Source organism: Talpa occidentalis, unplaced genomic scaffold (assembly GCF_014898055.3).
Source record: "Talpa occidentalis isolate TD23 unplaced genomic scaffold, MPIMG_talOcc4v2.1 talOcc4.15, whole genome shotgun sequence".
Classification (NCBI taxonomy): domain Eukaryota; kingdom Metazoa; phylum Chordata; class Mammalia; order Eulipotyphla; family Talpidae; genus Talpa; species Talpa occidentalis.
In genome coordinates this window covers 46,249,477-46,272,639 of record NW_023601543.1, presented here as the reverse complement: position 1 = coordinate 46,272,639, position 23,163 = coordinate 46,249,477, and the positions used below count along the sequence as shown (strand labels likewise).

The 23,163-nt window shown below is 37.0% G+C and overlaps 1 protein-coding gene across 1 annotated transcript in view; it reads right to left on the bottom strand.

The window, feature by feature from the left end:
• The window catches only part of LOC119245629 (testis-expressed protein 11), a 64,730-nt gene that overhangs the window by 13,897 nt on the left and 27,670 nt on the right, over positions 1–23,163 (bottom strand). The window contains exons 5-7 of the mRNA XM_054695893.1: positions 15,785–15,934; positions 14,464–14,572; positions 12,970–13,090 (exon numbers count right to left, since the gene is read on the bottom strand). Coding sequence (XP_054551868.1) covers positions 12,970–13,090; positions 14,464–14,572; positions 15,785–15,934 — 380 coding nt within the window. The remainder of the gene's footprint in view (positions 1–12,969; positions 13,091–14,463; positions 14,573–15,784; positions 15,935–23,163) is intronic.

The following is a 23,163-nucleotide window of genomic DNA, read 5'->3' as shown; positions in this document are numbered from 1 at the left end:
TACTGGGTTAATGAAGAAATCAAAGGAGAAATTAAAAAATACCTGGACACAAATGAAAGTAAAAACAGAACCAGCCAGAAACAATGAGACATAGCAAAAGTAGTACTAAGGGGGAAGTAGATAGGAATTATAGGTCCACATCAAGAAGCAAAACAGTACAAATAAGTAACCTTACATCTTGCATGAAGAAACTAGAAAAGTAGAAGAAACAAACCAAAAGCCAGCAGAAGTAGGAAATAATAAAAATGAGAGCAGAAATAAATGAAATACAGTCAAAACAGAAAGTTCAAAAGACCAACGAAACTAAAAGCTTTAAAAACCAAAAACAAAAACCTAAACGAAACAGACAAAACTCTAGGTAGGGTCACAAAGAAAAAGAGGGAGAAAGTTAAATAAATAGAGTCAGAAACAAAAGAGGAGAATTTGCAGCAGACATCTTAGAAATACAGAGGATCATAAAAGATTACTATGAACCTCTGTATGCCAGTGAGTGAATAACTTAGATGAAATGGACAAATTCTTAGAAATATACAAATTTTCAAGATTGAGTAAGGAAGAAACAGAAAACCTGAATAGGTCAATTGCATGGAAGGAAACTGAAACAGTAACTTTCAAAGATGAACCAATACCTAACCTTCTCAAACTCTTCCAAAAAATTAAGAGAAACTACAAAATAGGACATTTGAACAGGAATATTATATGTCAACTACAAAACACTCAAGGTAAGTGAAGAAATGGACAGAACTTGTATTGGTTAAATGTCAGAGAGTAGACATAAGCTCACAAAGAACGTTTTTAGACCTATTAAGTTAGGAATAGCTCCCCATGGCAACCAGCAACATCAGCAACATCATCAACTAGTGGAATCTAACTGACCATTATAGAACACCCACCCAAAAAATTCTTTTCAAGTGTCCAGGGAACATATACTAAGATAGAATATATCTTGGACCCTAAAAAAATTCTCAAAAAATATATATAGTTGAAATCATACAAGTTATGTTCTCTGACCACAATGGAATTAAACCCGAATTAAATAACAAAAAGATAATAGGAAAATCTATAAACACTTGGAAATTAAACAGTACAATTCTATGCAATCTATGGGACAAAGACGAAGTCTCAAGGGAGATAAATACATTGAACTAAATGAAGATGAAAACACAACACAGCAGAATTTGTGTGACACAACTAAAGCAAACCTAAGAGAAATTTACAGCACTAAATGCATATATTAGAAAAGAGGAAAAATATTAAATTAATGATCTAAATTACCATTTCAAGAACCTAGACAAGAAGGGCAATCTAAATGCAAAGCAAGCAGAATAAAGTAACTAATAAAGAGTTAGTAGAAATCAGCGAGACTAAAAACACTAAGACAAAAGAGAAAATCAACTGAGGAGCTTTGAAAAATGAATGATTTTTACTAACTTCTGGCAAGAATGACAGAGAATTTGATTTTTACTTTATTATAATTAGTCTTTTTCCTGGTCCCTTATTTAGGTTTTCTAAATTGCTGCTGAGTGAGACCATCCAGTATTTTTCTTTTTGTTTCTGGCTATTTTGCTGAGCATGATCCCTTCCAGCTCCATCCACATTGCTGCAAATTGCATGAGTTTATCTTTTTTTGATTGCTGAGTAATATTCCATTGTGTATATGTACCATATCTTCTTGATCCAGTCATCTATTTTGGGGCATTTGGGTTGTTTCCATAGCTTAGCTATTGTAAATAGTACTGCTATAAACATAGGGGTGCAGGTGCCCTCTTGAATAAAGTGAAAATCAAAATCAACAAGCAACTATAAACCAGAGACACACTATGGGGTGGGGGGAGAGGGAGTTGGGTCAAAACACGGAGGATGGGAATTGTATGGGGACCATAACCAAGATGAAAATGCATACATTGTGTAAAAATGAAAAATAATATAAAAATATATTAAATTAAAAAATTAATAAAAAAGAAAACAGCTTCCAATAAGAGTTAAAAAAAAAGAATGATAGAGGAAAAAAAGGATAGATATAGTTTCATTATCCTATGATAATGAAATAAGGGATCAGGAAAAAACCTAATTATAATACTTTATTATAATAAAGTAAAAATCAAAATGAACAAGCAACTATAAACCAGAGACATACTATTGGGGCAGGAGGGAGGAGGGAGTAGGATTAAAACAAGGGGGTTGGGAATTGTATAGGGACTATAACCAAGACAAAAATGCATACATTGTACAAAAATGAAAAATGATGTAAAAAAGGTATAAAATTAAAAAAATAAATAAAAGGACAGATATAAATTATCAATAGCAGGAATGAAACTGTGTATCGCTACAAATCCTGTGCATATCAAAAGAATAATAAGGGAATACTATGATGAACTTTACACACATAATTTTGACATAAAGTGGGTCACTTAATTGAAAGACACAAATTACCACAACTTACCCAATATAAGAGACAATTTCAACAGCTGGATTATTATTAAGGAAATTATTTTATAATTTAAAGCTTTTGAAAAAAACCTATAGGCCTAGATGTTTTCATGGGAGAATTCTACGAAGCATTTAGAGAAGTAACATAAATCCTGCACACTGATTTTTTTAAAATGTAGAAGAAACAGGAATATAGCCCAATTGATTTTATGAAGGTAACATCACCCTGAAACAAAACCTAAGACAGTATACAAAAAGAAACTACAGACAAATAAGCCTCATGAATACAGATGAAAAAGTTTTAATGAAAATACTAGCAAATCAAATTCAACAACAGATAAATAGAATTATATACCATGGTCCTTTGGGGTTTATTCCAAAGATGCAAAATTTTAATATTTAAAATCAGTCAATGCAATCCACCATGTTAACAGGTTAAAGAAGAAAAATCAAATGATCATTTCAATTGATGTAGTATATGGGACTTCCTCAACTCAATTAAAAGGAATTACAAAAAAATCCTATAGCAAGCATTATATTTAATGGTGAAAGACTGAATGCTCTACCTCTAAGATAGTAAACAAGCAAGAATATCCACTCTTACCCCTTTTATTTAACATGCTTTTAGTCAGTGCAATAAGGCAAGAAAAGGAAAGGGAGAACATTTAAATTGGAGAAGAAATAAAACTGCCCTTATTTGCAGAGGATGAGTGTTTACATAGAAAACCCTAAGGAATCGTTAAAAAAAAAAAAAACAAGGGCCTCCCCAGTGGCGCAGCGGTTGAGCGCTGGGTTGCGAAGATGCCCGCAGCCTCTGCAGCGCCAGTTCGATCCCCGGCTGCTCCCCGGCCACCAGAGGAGGGTCCCACATGGCGCGCAGACCTCTCCTGCCGCCCGCTGCTCCCCTCAGCAGTGTACTTCGGTCCTTCTGCCTGCTCTGCTCCCGGCTCTGGTGAATTCTCTCACCTTCCCGCGCTTCTGACTGTACCCAGTGCTTGTATAAATAAATCTTTAAAAAAAAAAATAAAAAAAAAAAAAAAAAAAAACAAAAAACCTCCTGAAATGAACAAGTTCAACAAGGATACAAGATAAACATATAAACATCTATTGCATTTCTTCATACTAGAAATTAAAACATGGACACCATTTACAATCACTCAAAAAACTTTATTTTTTTTTTTTTTTTAAAGATTTATTTATTTATTTATTTATACAAGCACTGGGTACAGTCAGAAGCGTGGAGGGTGAGAGAATTCACCAGAGCCAGAGCGGGGAGCAGAGCAGGCAGAAGGACCAAAGTACACTGCTGAGGGGAGCAGCGGGCGGCAGGAAGAGGTCTGTGCGCCATGTGGGACCCTCCTCTGGTGGCCAGGGAGCAGCCAGGGATCGAACCGGCGCTGCAGAGGCTGCGGGCAGCTTTGCAACCCAGCGCTCAACCGCTGCGCCACCGGGGAGGCCCCACTCAAAAAACTTTAAATGCTAGTTATAAATCTAACAAAACGTATAGGACCTTTCATGTTGAAAAATATATAATGATGGAGAAAGAAGTAAAAAATCTAAATGAAAAGCTATAGATTGGAAGATTCAATATAATATTCAATATAAGGATAGCATTTCAATAAGGATCAAAAAGGATAGCATTGATTCAATAAGATTCAATATAAGGATAGCATTTTTTTTAATTGAGAAATAATTAAAGATGTCAATTCTTGAATTATAATTTGGCTGGATAGTGTCCCTACCAACCCTCACTTTTCGTGTCCTTCCTAGAACGTAGCAATGTGATCATACCTGAAAAAGGGGCAATTACAGATGCAATTAAGTTAAGATGAGATCAAACTGGAGTAGGGTAGGCCCTTGATCTAATAATGGCTGGTGTCCTTATACAAAAAAGAGAAGAGAAATTAACATTATTAAAATGCCCACCCTACCAAAAGCAATTTACAGATTCAATGTTATTCCAATAAAAATCTCAATGACATTCTTCAAAGAAAGAACAAATACTGATGAAATTCATATGGAATCACAAAAAACTGTGAATAGCCAAAGACCTACTGACGAAAACAAAGGAGAATGGAGGTATCACACTTCCAAACTTCAAACTATACTACAAAGCCATAATAATTAAAACAGTATGGTATTAGAACAAAAACGGACACACAGACCAATGGAGCAGAATAGAAAGCTCAGATATTAAGCCACACATATATGGACAACTAATCTTTGACAGGAGCAAAGAACATGCAATGGAACAAGGACAGTTTGATCAATAAATGGTGCTGGGAAAACTGGACCTCCACATGCAAAAGAATGAAACTAGACCACTACCACTCACCATGCACAAAAATCAACTCAAAATGGATAAAAGATCTGGACATAAAGGGCCTCCCTGGTGGCGCAGCGGTTGAACGCTGGGTTGCGAAGCTGCCCGCGGCCTCTGCAGCGCTGGTTCGATCCCCGGCTGCTCCCCAGCCACCGGAGGAGGGTCCCACATGTCGCGCAGACCTCTCCTGCCACCCGCTGCTCCCCTCAGCAGTGTGCTTCAGTCCTTCTGCCTGCTCTGCTCCCTGCTCTGGCTCTGGCGAATTCTCTCACCCTCCCGCGCTTCTGACTGTACCCAGTGCTTGTATAAATAAATAAATAAATAAATAAATAAATAAATAAATAAATATTAAAAAAAAAAGATCTGGACATAAGACCTGAAACCATAAAATATATAGAAGAAAATATAGGTAAAACACTACAAGACACACATCTCCATAACATCTTTAAAGACTCATCACCCAAAGCAAAGAAAGTTAACAAAAAGGATTACATCAAACTGAAAAGCTTCTGTACAGCAAAAGAAACGTTAATCAAAACAAAGAGACACCCCACTGACTGGGAAAAAAATCTTGGCACTCCATACAACTGATAAGGGACTGATCACTAAGATATAGAAAGAACGCACAAGACTCAACAAAAACAAATTAAATAATCCAGTTAAGAAATGGGCTGAAGAATTTAAAAGACATTTCTCCAAAGAGGAAATGCAGGTGTATGAAAAATGTTCAACATCCCTTATAATCAGGGAAATGCCAATCAAAACCACAACGAGATACCACCTTAAACCAGTAAGAATGGCACCTATCAAAAAAAACTAGCAACAACAAATCTTGGCAAGGATGTGGTGTAAAAAAACTCTCCTACATTGCTGGTGGGAGTGCAAACTGGTCCAACCACTATGAAAATTGTCTTGAGGTTCCTCAGTCTACTAAAAATGGAGCTACCATATGCACGACCCAGCAATTCCACTCCTAGGGATCTACCCAAGGACACAAAAACATTGATTCAAAAGAACACCTGTACCCCTATGTTTATTGCAGCACTATTTACAATAGGTAAACCCTGGAAACAACCCAAATGCCCTAAAATAGATGACTGGATAAAACAGATGTGGTATATATATACACGATGGAATACTATTCAGCAATCAAAAAAGATAAACTCATGCCATTTGCAGCAACATGGATGGAGCTAGAAGAAATTATGCTCAGTGATATAAGTCAGAAGGAAAAAAGTATCGGATGGTTTTACTTATAGGAGGAATATAGGGGAATCAAATAAGACACCAGGGGAAAAATAACAATACAAAACACAACATAACACAACACAACAAAAACAAACAGACAATTTTAAGCCAGAGACATCCTGTAGGGGAGGAGGAGTGAGAGGGATCGGAGGGAGGGAGGGAAGGAGGAGCACAGGGGACTGAGGTGATGGTGCACGGGTGAATTAGTGAAGGAAATTCTATGGGGACTACACCTGGGTGGGGGGAAAGCAAACATTGTTTAAAAATGAGCAATGATGTAAAATATATATAAATAAAAAAAGAGAAACAAGAGACAGACATATGGGAAGAATGCCATGTGATGGCAGAGACAGGGATTAGAGTGATAACTCCATAACTGAAGGAATGCCAAGGTTCACTAGCAACCACCAGAAATTAGGAAGAGGCAAGGAAGCCCAACACCTTGATTTCACACTTCTAGCTTCTAGAACTGTGAGAGAATACATTTCTGTTATTATAAGCCACCATGGTAATTTGTTGACAGTCCTTGGAAAGTACTATAGTTTAACACAATTCCTATTAAAATCCCAGCAGGAATTTTTGCAGATACAGACAAGATTATTCTAAAATGAATTTGGATAGTTAAGGGAACTAGAACAGATAAAATAATTTTGAAAAACAAGAATAAATTGGATGGAATCACTCTACCCAATCTCAAGACTTGTTGTATAGCTATAATAATAACTACCATGTGGTAATGGCAAAGGAAGTGATACATAGAGAACAGAATAGAGAATCTAGTAACAAAGTCACACAAATAGACCCAACAGATTTTTGTCAAAAAATGTAAAAGCAGAGGTCTCTCTGGTGGCACAAGGGGTTAAGACGCAGAACTGTGAGTCTACCCGCAGCCACTGCAGCATGAGTTTGATCCATGGCCAGGGAGCTGACCCACATGGCACAGCAGACCTCTCCTGTCTCGCCTGCTGCTCCCCTCAGCCGTGTATTTCAGTTAATCTACCTTTTCTGCTCCCCAATCTGTCTTTGGTGAATCCTCTCACTCCCCACCCCCCCCACCCCGCACCTCTGGCCTGTACCCCAGCTCTTGTACGCATAGATAAATCTTTTTAAAAATGCAAAAGAAAATTAATGGAGAAAAGATAACTATTTTCAACAAATGGTTTTGGAACAACGGGTGGTCATTCATAGGCAAAAAGGAATATCAACCTAAATCCCACACCTCACACAAAAATATAAAACTTGAAGAAAAAATAAGAGAAAATATTTGGGTTATAGGACTATGCAAAGAGTTCTACAATAGACTTGACACTGAAAGTACAATTAATAAGCTGAGAAATTGGACTTCAACAAACTTAAAACTTTTGTTCTATGAAAGATGTTGGTAAGAAAATGAAAAGATAAGTTACACAATGGAAGAAAATATTTTCAAACTACATATCTTATTAGTACTTAGAATATATAAAGAACTCTCAAAACTGAACAGTAAAAAAACCCAAAGAAATCCAATTACAGGGCCTCCCTGGTGGCGCAGTGGGTTGAGCACAGCGCTGTGAAGCTGTCCACAGCTTCTGCAGTGCGGGTTCGATTCCTGGCCTGTCAGGGAGATTCCCACATGGCATGGCAGACCTCTCCTGTTGCACACACTGCTCCCCTCAGCAGTGCACTTCGGTTGTCTGCCTGTTCTGCTCCCTGCTCTGTCTGGTGAATCCTCTCACCCTCCCGCACCTCTGGCCTGTACCCCAGCTCTTGTATTAAAATAAATAACTCTTAAAAAAAAAGACTCTTAAAAAATACAATTACAAAATGGACAAAATACATGAAGAGACATTTCACCAAAGGGGATACACAGATGGCAAATGAAAAGGTCAGCAATGTAAGTCATTAGGAAAATGCAAATTAAATCTACAATGTGATATAATATATTGATTAGAATAGCTAAAATAGAAAATTGTGACAATACCAAATGCTCATAAGGATGTAGGGATACCAAATACATTGCTGGCAAGAAATGTAAAATGTTACAGCCACTCTGGAAAACAGTTTAGCAGTTTCTTCAAAAACTAAACATGCAATTACTGTATTAGCCAGGAATTGACTTCTTCAGTACTTATCCCAGGAAAATGAAGAAGACTGAAGTTTATATAAAATCTTGTACGCAAATATTTATAGTAGCTTTATTCAAAATGGCCAAAAGCTGGAAATAAGCTAGATGTCATTCAATAGGTGAATGGTAAAGCAAACTGTGGTACTACAGCCCATGGAATACTACTCAACAATAAAAAGGAATGAAACACTGATACATGCAATAACTTGATGACTCTCCAGAGAATTTAGATGATTAAAAGAATCCAATTACAAAAGGTTGAATATTGAATGATTTCAAGTCTCAAAAGTTATACACTGCTTGATATATACAAAATTATTGAAATCACAAAAATTATAGAAATCAGTAATAGATTAGTGGTTTCCAGGGTTTAAGGAGGGATTGACAGTGGGAGAAGTGTGTGGGGACAATAAAAGGACAGCATGAGGAATTTTTATGGTGATAGGAAAATTCTGTCTATACTGAAATCATGTCAACACCTGACTATTATATTTTATTATAGTTTTGTAAGATTGTACCACTGTGGGAAACTAGGTAAAGGGTACATAGGATCTCTAGTGTTATTTTGAACAACTACATGTGTGCTATTTAAAAATAAAATGTTCATTAAGACAAATAACCAGGGCAATCCATTTTCTCTTAAAAATAATCTTGAATATGAACCTACTGTAGATTATATAGGTTTGCCTGCTCAAGCATGTAAATAATCCTTCCACTTTTTTACTGGCAGTAGCTTCTGAATACCAACTTAAGCCTTTCCTCTGAATTGAAATGTACTAGCAAGAGCAGGTAAAGATGTATGTTCTGGTAGAAAGAGCCCTGGAATTGAGGTCAGAAGACCTGGGTTCTATTCCTGACTTTCTATTCATTAATCATATAAACCCAGACAAATTGGTTAAGTAGACTTTTTTAATCTTAAAAATTTTCCCACTTGAGATTTCTGGACCTACTAAACATAGAGCTTCCACATGATCCAGCAATTCCACTCCTAGGTATTTACCCAAAGGACACAGAAACATCAATTCCAAAGAGCACCTGCACACCTATGTTTATAGCAGCACTATTTACAATAGCTAAGCTTTGGAAACAATCCAAATGCCCAAAAATAGATGACTGGATCAAGAAGATGTGGTACATATACACCATGGAATATTACTCAGCATTCAAAAAAGATAAACACATGCAATTTGCAGCAACATGGATGGCGCTGGAAGGGATCATGCTCAGCGAAATAAGCCAGAAAGAAAAAGAAAAATACCGGATGGTCTCACTCATAGCAGGAATCTAGAAAACTTAAATAAGGGACCAGGAAAATGAATAACTATAAGAAAGTGAAAATCAAAATCAACAAAAAACTATGAACCAGAGACACTCTATGGGGGGTGGGGGGGGCGGGAGGGGAGGGATTGGGTCAAAATAAGGGGGTTGCAATTGTATGGGAATATAAAAATAAAATTTATTATTAAAAAAAATTTCCCACTTGTAAATCAAGGAAAATAATACCAGCATTGCATACTGTCTACCTAACAGAATTGCTTTGTGTGTGTGTGTGTGTGCATGTGTGTGTGCGTGTATTTGTGTGTATATGTGGTAAAGGTGGGGGTAAAGACTCATGAAATAATGGATGTAAGAATGTTCTGTAAAATGTAAAACATGATAGGGCCTCCCCTGGTGGCACAGTGGTTGAGAGCTGGGCTGCGAGGTTGCCCTTAGCCTCTGCAGTGCAGGTTCAATCCCCAGCCACCAGCAAGGGTTACACATGGCGCACAGACCTCTCCTGCCTCGCCTGCTGCACCCCTCAGCAGTGTATTTCATCATTCTGCCTGTTCTGTTGCCTGCTCTGGCTCTGGTGAATTCTCTCACCCTCCCGTGCTTCTGACTGTACCCAGTGCTTGCATAAAATAAAAAAAAAAATAAATCACGATAGAGTGAGGCATGTTTTTATAGCTATAGAATAGTCATTTTGCCATTGCATGGAATCACTTGATAAAGGCTATCTATTAAATAAATAAGGGATGAGTGGCTGGTCATTAGAAAAGTCAAGCAAGGTCAGAATTTTCTCCAAACATTTAAATAAAAGAGATGCATAGAAAGAAAAAGAAAAAATACCGGATGGGCTCACTCATAGTAGGAATTTAGAAAAACCTAGATAAGGGACCAGGAAAAAGACTAATTATAATAAAGTGAAAATCAAAATCAACAAGCAACTATAAACCAGAGACACACTACGGGGGGTGGGGGGGAGAAGGGAACAGGATCAAAACAGGGTGGGTGGGAATTATATGGGGACTATAACCAAGATGAAAATGTATACATTGTGCAAAGATGAAAAATGATGTAAAAATATATATAAAATAAAATAAAGAAAAAAAGAGATGCATAGCACATTCAGTCAAACAGGAGAAAGTAACATATACTAATATAGTCAAGAGGGTTATTAAATTAATCTCTGCATTAAAAAATGCTAACTATGCAATCATGTTTCAGGGGATTAACAATAATGGGTGGGAGAATCGTTAAAAAGAAAAACAAGTTTTCTAACCGGTAACCCAAGAGCCAGAAGAAGGAACAGTAATATATCAATATTAGAACAGAAGTGGAAAAAAGGAAATGCTTACAGAATTATTTGCCATATAAACAGACTATGGAAATAGATCAATTTGGACTTGTAGTATAATTCAATTTTAGTTTGTATTATTTCCTATGACAAACACATTGGATGGTCCAGATGACGCCCATAACTTACAAATTGAATTTTTTCTTCCCAAAAGAAAGCAAAAAAAAAAAAAACAACAAAATATTTAATGTTAAAGTTTTTTGTTTATTTATTCACACTTGAATAGTTACATTAGCTCCAAGGACAATTCTAGGTTTCTCAAAGTTGAGGTTAGTTTGTATCAGGTTATCACTTGCTTTATTGTTCCACCACCTGCTGTGATTTGCAGAATTTGTATATGAAATAGCAGGTGATCCCAGAGTAGAGTCAGGATCCCTAGATATTAACATGGACTCAAATAATGACTATGTGACTTTAAGCAAGGCAGTTAATCTTAATATTTTATAACTCCCTTATAATAACAATACTACCTCACATGTATATGGGCTGTTAAAGTTTACAACACATACATTATTTCAACTGATCCTTGAAACCTCAATATGGGAATGAGAGCAGGTGTTACTCTGTACAAATGAGAAAACTCATGTCCTACAGGAGAGGAAGGATATCCATACAGGAAAACAAACAAGAAACTATGTAGTTCCTTCTTCACACCATAAATACAAATTAAGTCAAGAAATAGATCACAGACATATATGTAAATGATAAAAGTATAAAAACTTTGTAAGAAAACATAGGAGAAGATCTTCATAAATTTGGGAGAGGCAAAAATATTTTATCATAACTAAAATCTTGACCCATGAAAGAAAAAAAACCTGATAAATTGGACTTCATTAAAGTTCAAAACTGTTGCATTTTAAATGCCATTCAGAAAATGAAAAGAAAAGCCAGAGAGTGGGAGAAAATATTTAAAAATTGCATATCTGATGAAGTATTCTATCTATTGTATCTAGTGTATAAGGAACTCTTGCAACTCAATGAGAATCCAATCAAAAATGGGAAAATATTTGCATAGACATTTTCCCAAAGAAGATATACAAATGCTCAACATGCACATGAAAAGTTAATACTATTAGCCATCAAAGAAATGCAAATCAAATCACAATGAGCTGTCACTACACATCCACTAGGATTGCTATAATAAAAAGATGGACAGGTGTTTATAAGGATTATGAGAAACTGGAACGCTCATAGACAGGTAGTAGGAATGTAAAATGGTTCAGCCACTTTGGAAAACAGATTATAGCTCCTTAAAAAGTTAAAAATAGTTACCATAGGACCCATTAATTCATTTGCCCAAGAGAAATGAAAACATATGTCCATATAAGACTTACACACAAATGTTCACAGCAGTATTATTCATAACAGCCAAAAAGTAGAAACAATTCCAATGTCTGCCAATAGTGGGTAAACAAAATGTGACCTATCCAGTCAATAGAATATAATGATATTCTATTTATTTAGCAACAGGAAGCAATGAAATAGATAGAAGCTATAACACGAATGAACCTAAAAACATTATGCTAAGTTGAAAGAAATCTGACACGTGAGGTTACATACTGTATACTTTCATTTACACACAGTGTCCAGAAAGAGAAAATCTATACAGATAGAAAGCAAATCAATAGTCACCTGGGCCTGAAGGTGGGAGCAAATGGGTAAGAGGAAACTTTTTGAGCTAATGGAAATATTCAAAAACGGAATTGTGGTGACAGTTTCATAATTCTATAAATTTACTAAAAATCACTGAATTGCACACATACAGTGGGTGAATTTAATGGGTTGTAAATTATACCTTAATGAAGATAATTTTAAAATCACTAAATAAGCCTGCATTGAAAAGAAAGAAATCAGCAGAGGAAGGACTAAGTACAGGTCTTCATTATAATGTCTACTCTGTTACCTGCCTTTGAAAACTAATGAGAATAAAAGTAAGTTTTTTTCAAAGGGTTAATGTCATCACAGAGGAAGTAACAATTCAACCAGGTTTTAAAAATACAAAATAAGTCAAAATGTCAGGCAGTACTGCAATTTTGACCTAATACATAGTATACTTGTATTAGAAAATTTCTACTTTTAACTATTTCATAAACACAGAAAAATTTCATAGTGTATAATTACATTGTAATTTGAACTTATTTACACTAAAATTATTATGAGAAAGCATTATGCTATATAATCCCAAATATGCAAGACAGTTCAGTCCTTTAAAATTAGCTGAAAGTTTAATATTACTATTTGACTTACGGTATGGCTAATAAGATTCAGAGCGTCTTCAAAATATCCCCAAACTTCTTCCAAGGGACAGAGTTCTGTAGTCCATGCCCCATTTGGCATTAAGAGGTTAATCAAGTGGTGAATACATTTGCTGAAAATCAAAAACAGAAAAATTATCCCAAAAGGAAAAAAAAATATTGGCATCATGGTTAAGTATAATCTATATCTCATCTCTAAGAGTTTTATTTTTTTTATGATTCTTTTACTTTTTTTTTTTTTACATCATAGTTCATTTTTAAACAATATTTGCATCCCCCCCTCAGGTATAGTCCCCTTAGAATTTCCCTCACCACTGCACCTGTGCACTATCACCTCAATCCTCTTTGCTCTTCCCTACCTCCCTCTGATCCCTCTCCTCCTCCTCCCCTGCAGGATGTCTCTGGCCTAAGAGCTTTAAAAACACTTCTTTCCTCAATTTTATCTGGCCTCCAACCTTAGAAGACAGATTTTTGAAATTATGAAAGGGGATGACCAATTCTTCCTATTTTATGCCTGTGTTGTCTTTCTCTTTATTTTTAATTTCCTGCACTAAGGAGTTGTGGCCGTTTACTGTATTTTATGAATTCATTCAATCTACAGGCACTTTATTTTTTAAAGATTTATTTATTCATGCATACAAGAACCTGGGTACAGGCCAGATGTGCGGGAGGGTGAGAGAATTCACCAGAGCAGAGCGGGGAGCAGAACAGGCAGAAGGACCAAAATACACTGCAGAGGGGAGCAGCGGGCGAGACAGGAGAGGTCTGCCACGCCATGTGGGATCCTCACCAGCCAGCTGGGATCGAATCCATGCTGCACAGGCTGCGGACAGCTTCATAGCGCTGTGCTCAACCACCTGCGCCATCAGGGGAGGCCCCTCTACAGGCACTTAAAAGAATTTTGTTACATCCTCAAAATGGGCAAGGGAATTTGTATTTAAGTTGGGAATAATTCCAGAAAGACTATAACAAAATTTTCCAGAGAAAAATCATACATCTATTTCCCCCATGTTTACAGAAAACATAAAATCCCCAATAAATAATATAAAATGTGCAGAATTTATTGATCCTTAAAGAAGGTTCTTAGAAAAAATATCTGAGACAAATAGAGCAAAATGTAGATATTTGTTAAATTTGGGTGGCAGAAATGTTGGTGTGTTTTAATTCATCTCTTTTTTTTTTTTTTGCACATTTGGCATATTTAGTAATGGAAGAAAGAAAGAGAGTTATTTAGTAATTTTATTACATAAGCAGACTCACAAAAAGAAGAAACTTTACCTTTTTCTCCTTTGGGAAACCAGACTCTTGAACTTGCTAAGTTATTCTTGATCTATAGCAACTCTCAAAATAGTTCTGAGGGCTTTTTATGTCCAGGAGGTATAGGTGCACCCCTGATCATCTCTTAAGTTGGGCTAGTTGAGTAAGATTGATGACTTATGGGGCTCTGACTGTAGCCTACATTAGGTGTGCAATTATATCTACCAACCTGTACTTCAAAACATCAATTGATTCTTTCTTTTTATGGAGCAATAAAGCCTTTTTCAAGGCCTTTACAGCGATGGAAGGATAGTGTGCAGGCATTTCCATTGCTAATACTATAGGAAGTGAAGAAGAAAAAAGATGGTGAACACAATAATCTCATATATTATAGTTTTCATTCCAGGCTACAACTTGTTTTCACTAAAGAGATTGGCCTGAAACAGACTAACAAAAACCAAAATTATTTTATAAAATGATGAGTCTACGGTGGCTTTTAGAGATAGACTCTACTTTCTGGGTGGAGTAACATGGCACAACCTCAGGTTACATCATTTCCTCAGCAAACATGCAAAGAACTTACTGTTTCTGTGACCTTGCCACTTAGTCCTATAGGGAAAGCAATATATTATGAGCCAGAGAGATAAAGATGGGCATGTCAAAAAGGAACAACAGATCAGTAAAGGTGTACTAATCAAAAAGAGATTTATGGTACAATCTACTGTTTTTGTCATATACTAAAAACAGAAAACACTTGATATGAGAATAAGTATCACAGTAATAAACTCTAAAAATTTCCAGATATATTTACCACACCTCTAGAATTAGAGTGCCATTATATAAGCAACAGTGGTTGCCACTGCAAGTCCATAAGTATATACCACCTGCTCCATGTCTCTAGGAATCCTGCCTTGGCAAGACAAGGAAAGGCATATGTGACTCTTGTGCACTTGGGGTTACCTACTGCCCTTGTATTAACCACATACATGCTCCTGAGGAGGGTGAGAGATAAAAAGGGAAGATAATTAGGCCATTTCCTGCAGTGTATCCTTGAGGGTGTCAACTGTGTTAAAAAAATTATTACCAATATTTCTCTGTACACTTCAATAAATTGCTAAGATTATATCATCTTTGATTTTTTTATATCATCTTTGATTAGTGAAGCAATTATCATTTGCATTTGGCTGAGCAAAAGTGACTGAAGTTTGAGTTACCCCTAATGTGTAGTTATACAGTTCGGTTCCAAACATACAATAAATATGCATACCTTATGAGCAATGACCTTTCCAGGGTTTATAAATTCAGTAAATATAAGTATATTATTGTTCAGGACCATAAGGCGCTTATAATCTCATATAAAGAAAAAGAAAAATACACAAATGATTTTAATATGAAATAGTAAAATAGATTGCCATTAGAGAGGGAGAAACAGAGTGTTATAAAGAAATATTGTTTCCTACCTGTAAGTAAGAAAGAACAGAGAGAATAATGAAAAAGTAGTAAGATCTAAATGGGTACTAGCCTTCCCAAAACATAAATATAGCTCTTACATGCAATTGTTTCAAAAGTTTTACTTTCTAAATGAGGCAGTTCCCACACTGGTTCCATGAAGCTGTCCAGTAATGGATCATTCATTTTGGCTTTAACTTCAAATTCATACAGCAGAAGCAATGTCTCAGATGGATCATTTGAGAAGTCCCCTAAGAAAGAGGAAAAAAAATTTGCAGCATTCTCTATTAATGACTAATATTTGAGAATATTTACAATATTAATGGAATTTAATATATTTAAGTTCAACATTTATTTTACATTTCAATACTGGGTATTAGTGAGAGTCAAAATAATCATGGTCAAAATTATTGTCAAAACTTGTAACAAATATTTGGTGTTAGTTTATACACAATTCAGTTTTTGATGTATAAGAAAGAATATATGGTTTACTTCACTACAAAGAATCTCTCTTCTGTGTGGATATTCATCAAATTACTGAAAATGGGTCTACCATATGACCCAGAGATTCCATTCCTAGGAATCGACCCAAAAGACAGAATACATTAATTCAAAAGGACACCTGCACTTCTATGTTTATTGCAGCACTATTTACAATAGCTAAGATATGGAAACAACCTAAATTCCCCAAAACAGATGACTGGATCAAGAATATGTAGCATATATACACAATGGGATACTATACAGCAATAAAAAATAAACTCATGCCATTTGCAGCAACATGGATGGAGCTTCAAGGGATTATGCTCAGTGAAATAAGTCTGAAGGAAAAAAATACTGGATGGTTCCACCTATGGGAGGAATATAAGGAAACCAAACAAAGTGTCAAAAAAAGGAGAAAACTTGCAGGCAAACTATAGATCTGAGGCATACAGCAAGGGAAGGGTAGGGAGAGGGTCAAAAGAGAGGAGGGAAGAGCCCAAGGAACTGTTATGGTTCACAGGTGGTGTGGTGGTGAAAGAATTATGGGAATTACACCTAAGGGGATAAATCAAGTATTGTACAAAAATGTAAGAAAATAAAAGTTTAATCAACGAAAACAAAAAGAACCTCGATGTTCTGATGACCTCTTCTTGGTATTTCCTCTGCTGTTGATTTTTAGCAGAGTTATCTGTGATTGTATTAATAGAGTTAGTGGAGAGGTACTGATCATGTTTATTCCAAATGAGAGTACATGACAAATCACTATTGTAATGTGGGGGTACACAGTAATACAAGTGTCCAGTATTTTCTGGGGGTTTAACTGAGATTCAGACATAAAAGCTCACACAACATAGAGTGTGATGACAAACTGGGAGCTTAAAAAAAGAACAAAGGAACAAATCACTCTTTCTGGCAGTGGTAAGGGTGACTCTAACTTATCCCTGGAATTAGAAAATCTCAGTGCAGAGTCCCTTGTGCAAGCACCAATCAGGGAGCCACAAGGGGGCGAGAGAGTAAAAATTGAGGGAGAGGCCAAATTGTGACGGTGACCCTTCCTGCCTTCCACCCTATTTTTTACTTAAAAAAAAAAATTGGTAGATACATTTTAATTGATACATTATTTGTGATGAATTTCAAAAACTTTCTACACTTCAACTTTGAATTAAGTTGGCAACCAGACTCAAATTTCACTTCTTTTCTGAGTCCTTTCTCACTGACTATAGTAGAATGACTAGAATAAAAAAGTCAGATAACAGACATGCTTGCATTGAGGTTGAAAAATCACAAGTCCCATACACTACTAGTGACAATACAAAATAGTGCAATAGCTTTGGAAAAGTCTGTCAGCTCTTCAAATCACTGAACATAGTTATCATACAACCTAGATATATATCCAAGAGAAATAAAAATACATAGCCAGACAAAAAGTTATTCACAAATGTTTACAATAGCATATTTACAAAAGCTAAAAGATGGAAATAACTCAAATGTCTATCGATTGATGAATGGATAAACAAAACATGGCACAGACATACAATGGAATATTATTTAACCATAAAAAGGAATGAGGGACTGATACATGCTACAACATGGATGAACCTTGAAAACATACAAGTCCATATATATGGTGCCATTGCTTGAAATGCCCAAAATATTCAAATCTATAGCAACACAAAGTAGATTAATGTTGTTTAGGGTTCCTGGGGGGAATTTGGGCATAGAGGGTATTATAGGTAAAGGGTATGGGGTTTCATTTTGAAGTGATGGATGAAATGTTCTGAAATTGATTGTTGATGGAGGTTGCACATATCTGTGACTATACTAAAATCCACTTAATTATACACTTCAATATGTTGTTTGTATGGCATGTGAATTATATCTCAATAAAGCTATTTTTAAAAAATGAATCTATATGTAACATTCCTGTGTGCCTGACTTCTTTTGCGCATGAAAATGTCTGTGATAGTCATTTAGATGTTTGCATGTGCCCAAAGTGCATATCTTTTATTATCAATACTTTGTAGTATTCCAGTGTATGAATACACCACAATTTATTTAACGACTAGGGTTGGTTTCAAATCTTTTATCTGTTATGAATAGAGCAGTCTGGAACATTCTTATAATATTTTGTTAAAGAGAGGTATTCATTTCACCTGAGTATATATCTTTGAATAGGACTGCTGAGTTATTGCTAGGTTAGAAGTATGTTTGGTTTTAGTAGATACTTGCCCAAAGTGGTTGTACTGACTTACACTCCCACCAGCAATGTATCAGAGCTTCAGTTGCTTTCCATCCTTACAAACACTTTCCATCCTTACAAACACTTGGTATCTTCATTTTAGCCCTTCCAGTGAGTGTGTGGTGATGTCTTAATTTGTATTCTCTGATTAGTAATGATGAGCATCTTTTCTGTAATTCTCTTTTGTGATGCTCCTGTTTAACTCTTTTGCCCACTTTTTATTGGGATGTCTTTTCTTACTGAGTTTAAGAGTTATTCATTTATTTTTTGAATTTATCACATTTACAGTATTGACATATCTTCTTCTTATATATGGCTTGTTGTTTCTTATCTCAGTGGTATCTTTGACAAACTGAAGTGATGGTTTATAATGAAGTCCAGTTTATTAATATTTTCCTTTACAGTTGGTAGTCGTAAAGATCATGAAGATATTCTCCTATGTTTCTTTTTAGAAAATATATTGTTGTATCTTTCACTGTATTTCACCTCAATTCAGTGTTTCTGTATAGGGTGAAGGAAGAGTCAAGGTTCATTTCCACCCCTGTCCCCGCCATGTGGGTATCAAATAGTTCTAGCACCATTTATTGTGAAAGAAACTTTTCTTCACTGAATTGCACTGAGCAACTTTGGAAAAAATAAAATGACCATGTGTGAGTTTATATGTGTACCCTATTTTGGAGTCTCTTATTACCTTTTTTGCTGAAAGTCTATTTTATTTGATATAACTGTTCCAATCTTTTTTTTTTCACCATTCACTTGATATATCTTTCTCCATCCTTTCATGAATCTGTTTGTATTAAAACAGATGAGTTTCCTATAAGCAACATATAGTTTGGTGCTATTTTAATTTTTTTTAAAGATTTATTTATTTATACAAGAATGGGGTACAGGCCAGAGGCGAGGGAGGGCGAGAGAATTCAGCAGAGACTGAGCAGGGAGCAGAAAAGGCAGAAGGACTGAAGACACTGCTGAGGGGAGGAGCGGGGGAGGCAGGAGAGGTCTGCCATAACATGTGGGAATCTCCCTGGCTGGCCGGGAATCAAACTGGCGCTGCAGAGGCTGCAAACAGCTTCACGGTGCTGCACTCTACCTGCTGCACCACCGGGGAGGACAGGGTGCTATTTTTTAAAATTTTTAAAAAGAATTATTTATTTTTATTTTTTAAACAATATTTGCTCCCCCCCACCCCCTCAGATTGAGTCCTCATAGAATTTCCTTCCCCAAGGCACCTGTGCACCATCACCACAGTCTGCTGTGCTCCTCCCTCCCTCCCTCTGATCCCTCTCTCTCCTCCTCCCTATAGTATGTCCCTGATTATAATTGTCTGTTTTTGCTTGTTGTTTGTTACTGTTATTTTTTTTACACTGATGTCTTATTTGGTTTCTCTATATTCATGTTATAAGTGAAACCATCCAATATTTTTTTTTCTCCTTCTGGCTTATTTCACTGAGCATCATTCCTTCTAGTTCCATCCACATTGCTGCGAATGGCATGATGAGTTTATCTTTTTTGATTGCTGAATAATATTCCATTGTGTATATATGCCACATCTTCTTGATCCAGTCATTTATTTTGGGGCATTTGGGTTGTTTCCAGGTTTTACCTATTGTAAATAGTGCTGCAGTAAACATAGGTGTACAGGTGTTCTTTTTGAATCATTGTTTTTGTGTCCTTTGGGTAGATCCCTAGGAGTGGAATTGCTGGATTGTATGGTAACTCCATTTTAAGTAGACTGAGGAAACTCCAGACAGTTTTCCGTAGTGGTTGGACCAGTTTGCACTCACACCAGCAATGTAGGAGTCTTCCTTTTTCACCACATCCTCACCAACATTTGTTGTTGCTTGTTTTTTTGATAGGTGCCATTCTTACTGGTGTAAGGTGGTATCTCAATGTGGTTTTAAGTTGCATTTCTCTGATTATAAGGGATGTTGAACATGTTTTCATATGCCTGTTGGCCATTTGCATTTCTTTGGAGAAATGCCTTTTAAGTTCTTCTGCCCATTTCTTGACTGGATTGTTTGTTTTTGTTGAGCCATGTGAGTTCTTTTTAAATCTTTGTGATCAGTCCCTTATCAGTTGAATGGAGTGCAAAGATTTTTTTTTCCCAATCAGTGGGGTGTCTCTCTGTTTTGGTTAATGTCTCTTGCTGTACAGGAGCTTTTCAGTTTGATGTAATCCCAGGTGTTTATCTTTGCCTTCACTATCACTGCTTTGGTTGATGAGTCTTTAAAGATGTTTCTGAGATGTATGTCTTGTAGTGTTTTCCCTATATTTTTCTATATATATTTTATGGTTTCAGGTCTTATGTCCAGTTCTTTTATCCATTTTGAGTTGATTTTTGTGCACGGTGAGAGGTAGTGGTCTAGTTTCACTTTTTTTTTTTTTTGCATGTGGTGGTCCAGTTTTCCCAGCACTGGGAGCTATTTTTAAATTCAATCAGCCACACTGTCCCTTTGGTGAATTTACATTAAGGGTGATTGATATATAAGGCTTTACTACTGTCACTTTTTGGTTTTCTGGTTGTTCTATATTTCTCTTTTCCTTTTCCCCTAGTGTTTCTATCCAACAATTTATTTTATTTTACTTTTTTTCATTTTTTATTTTATATATTTTTACATATTTTTTTCATTTTTGCACAATGTATGTATTTTCCTCTTGGTTATAGTCCCCATACAATTCCCAACCCCCTTGTTTTGATCCTACTCCCTCCTCCCCTACCCCTTAGTGTAACTGGTTTATAGTTGCTTGTTGATTTTGATTTTTACTTTATTATAATTAGTATTTTTTCCTGGTCCCTTATTTAGGTTTTCTATCCAAAAATTTATTTGGATGATTTTCCATGGTGATATTCCCTGTTTTTTAATGCTATGTCTGCACTCCAGATTTTTTTTGGTTATTATGAAGATTTTATAAAACGTCCATATCTAAGGTAGTCTTAGGTGCTGGAATCATCTGTCTGTACACATTATGTCATTTTTGTGCTCCCTTTCAGTTGTTTCAAATTAACCCCTTTTTATACTGCAAGCTCAGTGTCAAAGTAACTAGTTATTTTTATGTCTTTCCATATTTATGTTTATTTTACACTTTTATGTTATAATTAACTATTTTATAGCTTATTCTGAGATAAGTTGAAAACTTCTGATTCTATTTATCATGTTAATCAAAGTTTGTGTACTTTAATTTTTCCTTTTCATATAAAAAAAAAACTCCTGTTACATGCTTCCTTTCCCTAGCAGCCTTTAATATTTTTTTCTTTATCAGTGTCTTTTGACCATTTTAGTATTATATGGTTGGTTTAGGTACTTTTGCTTTTAGAGAGTTATCTATTGTTTTGGTTTTATAGATTTCTATAGTTCGTTTTTCCCCCACGTTCAGGAAGTTCTTAGCTACCGTTATTTAAAATAAAATTTTTGCTCCCTTTTACCTCTCCTCATCCTTCCAGGATACTTTTATTCTTATGTTTCTTTTCCTAATGGAGTCTGACAGTACTCATAGAGTTTCTTCATTTTTTCCCCCTAAATCATATTTCTCGGAACCCTGCTCCCCTCCCCCACCCACAAAGTCGGCACTCTCCGACCAACAGAGAGGAGGAAAACAACAAACTAAACTGACCAACAAGAACAAACTACGCATCAAGCGGGACTGTGAGTGGAAAGGAACTATTTCAGCCACCACACCCCGTGAATGGGAGCTGTGGAGAAACCTGCAGGATTCGCCACGGCGGTGAGCAAATGGCTCTGGGCACCATTAGAGAACAGCAGAGACCGCAGGAGGAGACCCGCACACAGCCATGGGCCCGCAGGTAAGCTTGCGTGGAAAAGCGGCGCGCTTGAAAAGCAAACACAGACCTCGCGGCTGCCCAGGTCCCCACGCCTGCGACCTAGGCTTGCGGGGAGATGCGCAGGGACCCTCACTGAGTGAAACCCCTCACTGAGTAATCAGGAACCAGGCACGCAGGCACGGGAGCTGGGTGCAAAAGACTCCATTTTTGCGGACACTGAACTGGGCTACGGCCCGCGTCCTGGACCTGAGGGCTTTGGAACTGAGACCCGGGGCACGAACTCCACAACGGTGGGGCACAAGGCAGACACAGCACCCCAAAGCTGTTGAGGTTTACCTACCATTCCCGCTCTGTTCCCTGTCCCACTGGGTGGAGAAATCAGCTCCCCAAGGGCTCTAGGAGAGATCTCTGGCTCCACCTAGCGACTGGAAATGAGCAGAAGGCTCCTGGAGGTGCCAGTGGCCAGCTGGGAAGTTAGCCCACACGAGGCCCCTTCCGAACAGTAGTCTGAGCCCACAGGGGGACTGGCACCCACGGCCGGGGCAGACCGGGCGCGCAGAAGAGTGTGCCTGAGACCGGACGAGCAGGGAGTGCGCCCCGCATCGCCATTTTAGAACAGGGACATTTCTTCAGTAAAGACTGCCTGCAGAAGGCTCCCTCAGGAGCCAGAGGGTGAGCGGGGAAGCTCGCCCACGCCAGGCCCCTTCTGGCCTGCAGTCCAAAACCCAGAGGGGAGCGGGAACCCACTGCCGGGGCAGACCAAGCGCACAGGGAGTGTGTCCCCACATCGGCATTTTAGAACAGGACCTTTCCTCAGTAAAGTCTGCTTGAAACAGACAGATGGCCCCTGGAGAGCCAAGAGGGGAGCGGAGAAGCTCACCCAGATGCCGGCCAGTCCCAGCAACACAGTGTCCCAATGCATACAACAAATTAGAAAACAGACAGTAGGAGTAGAAGAACCACACACAACCTAAGAA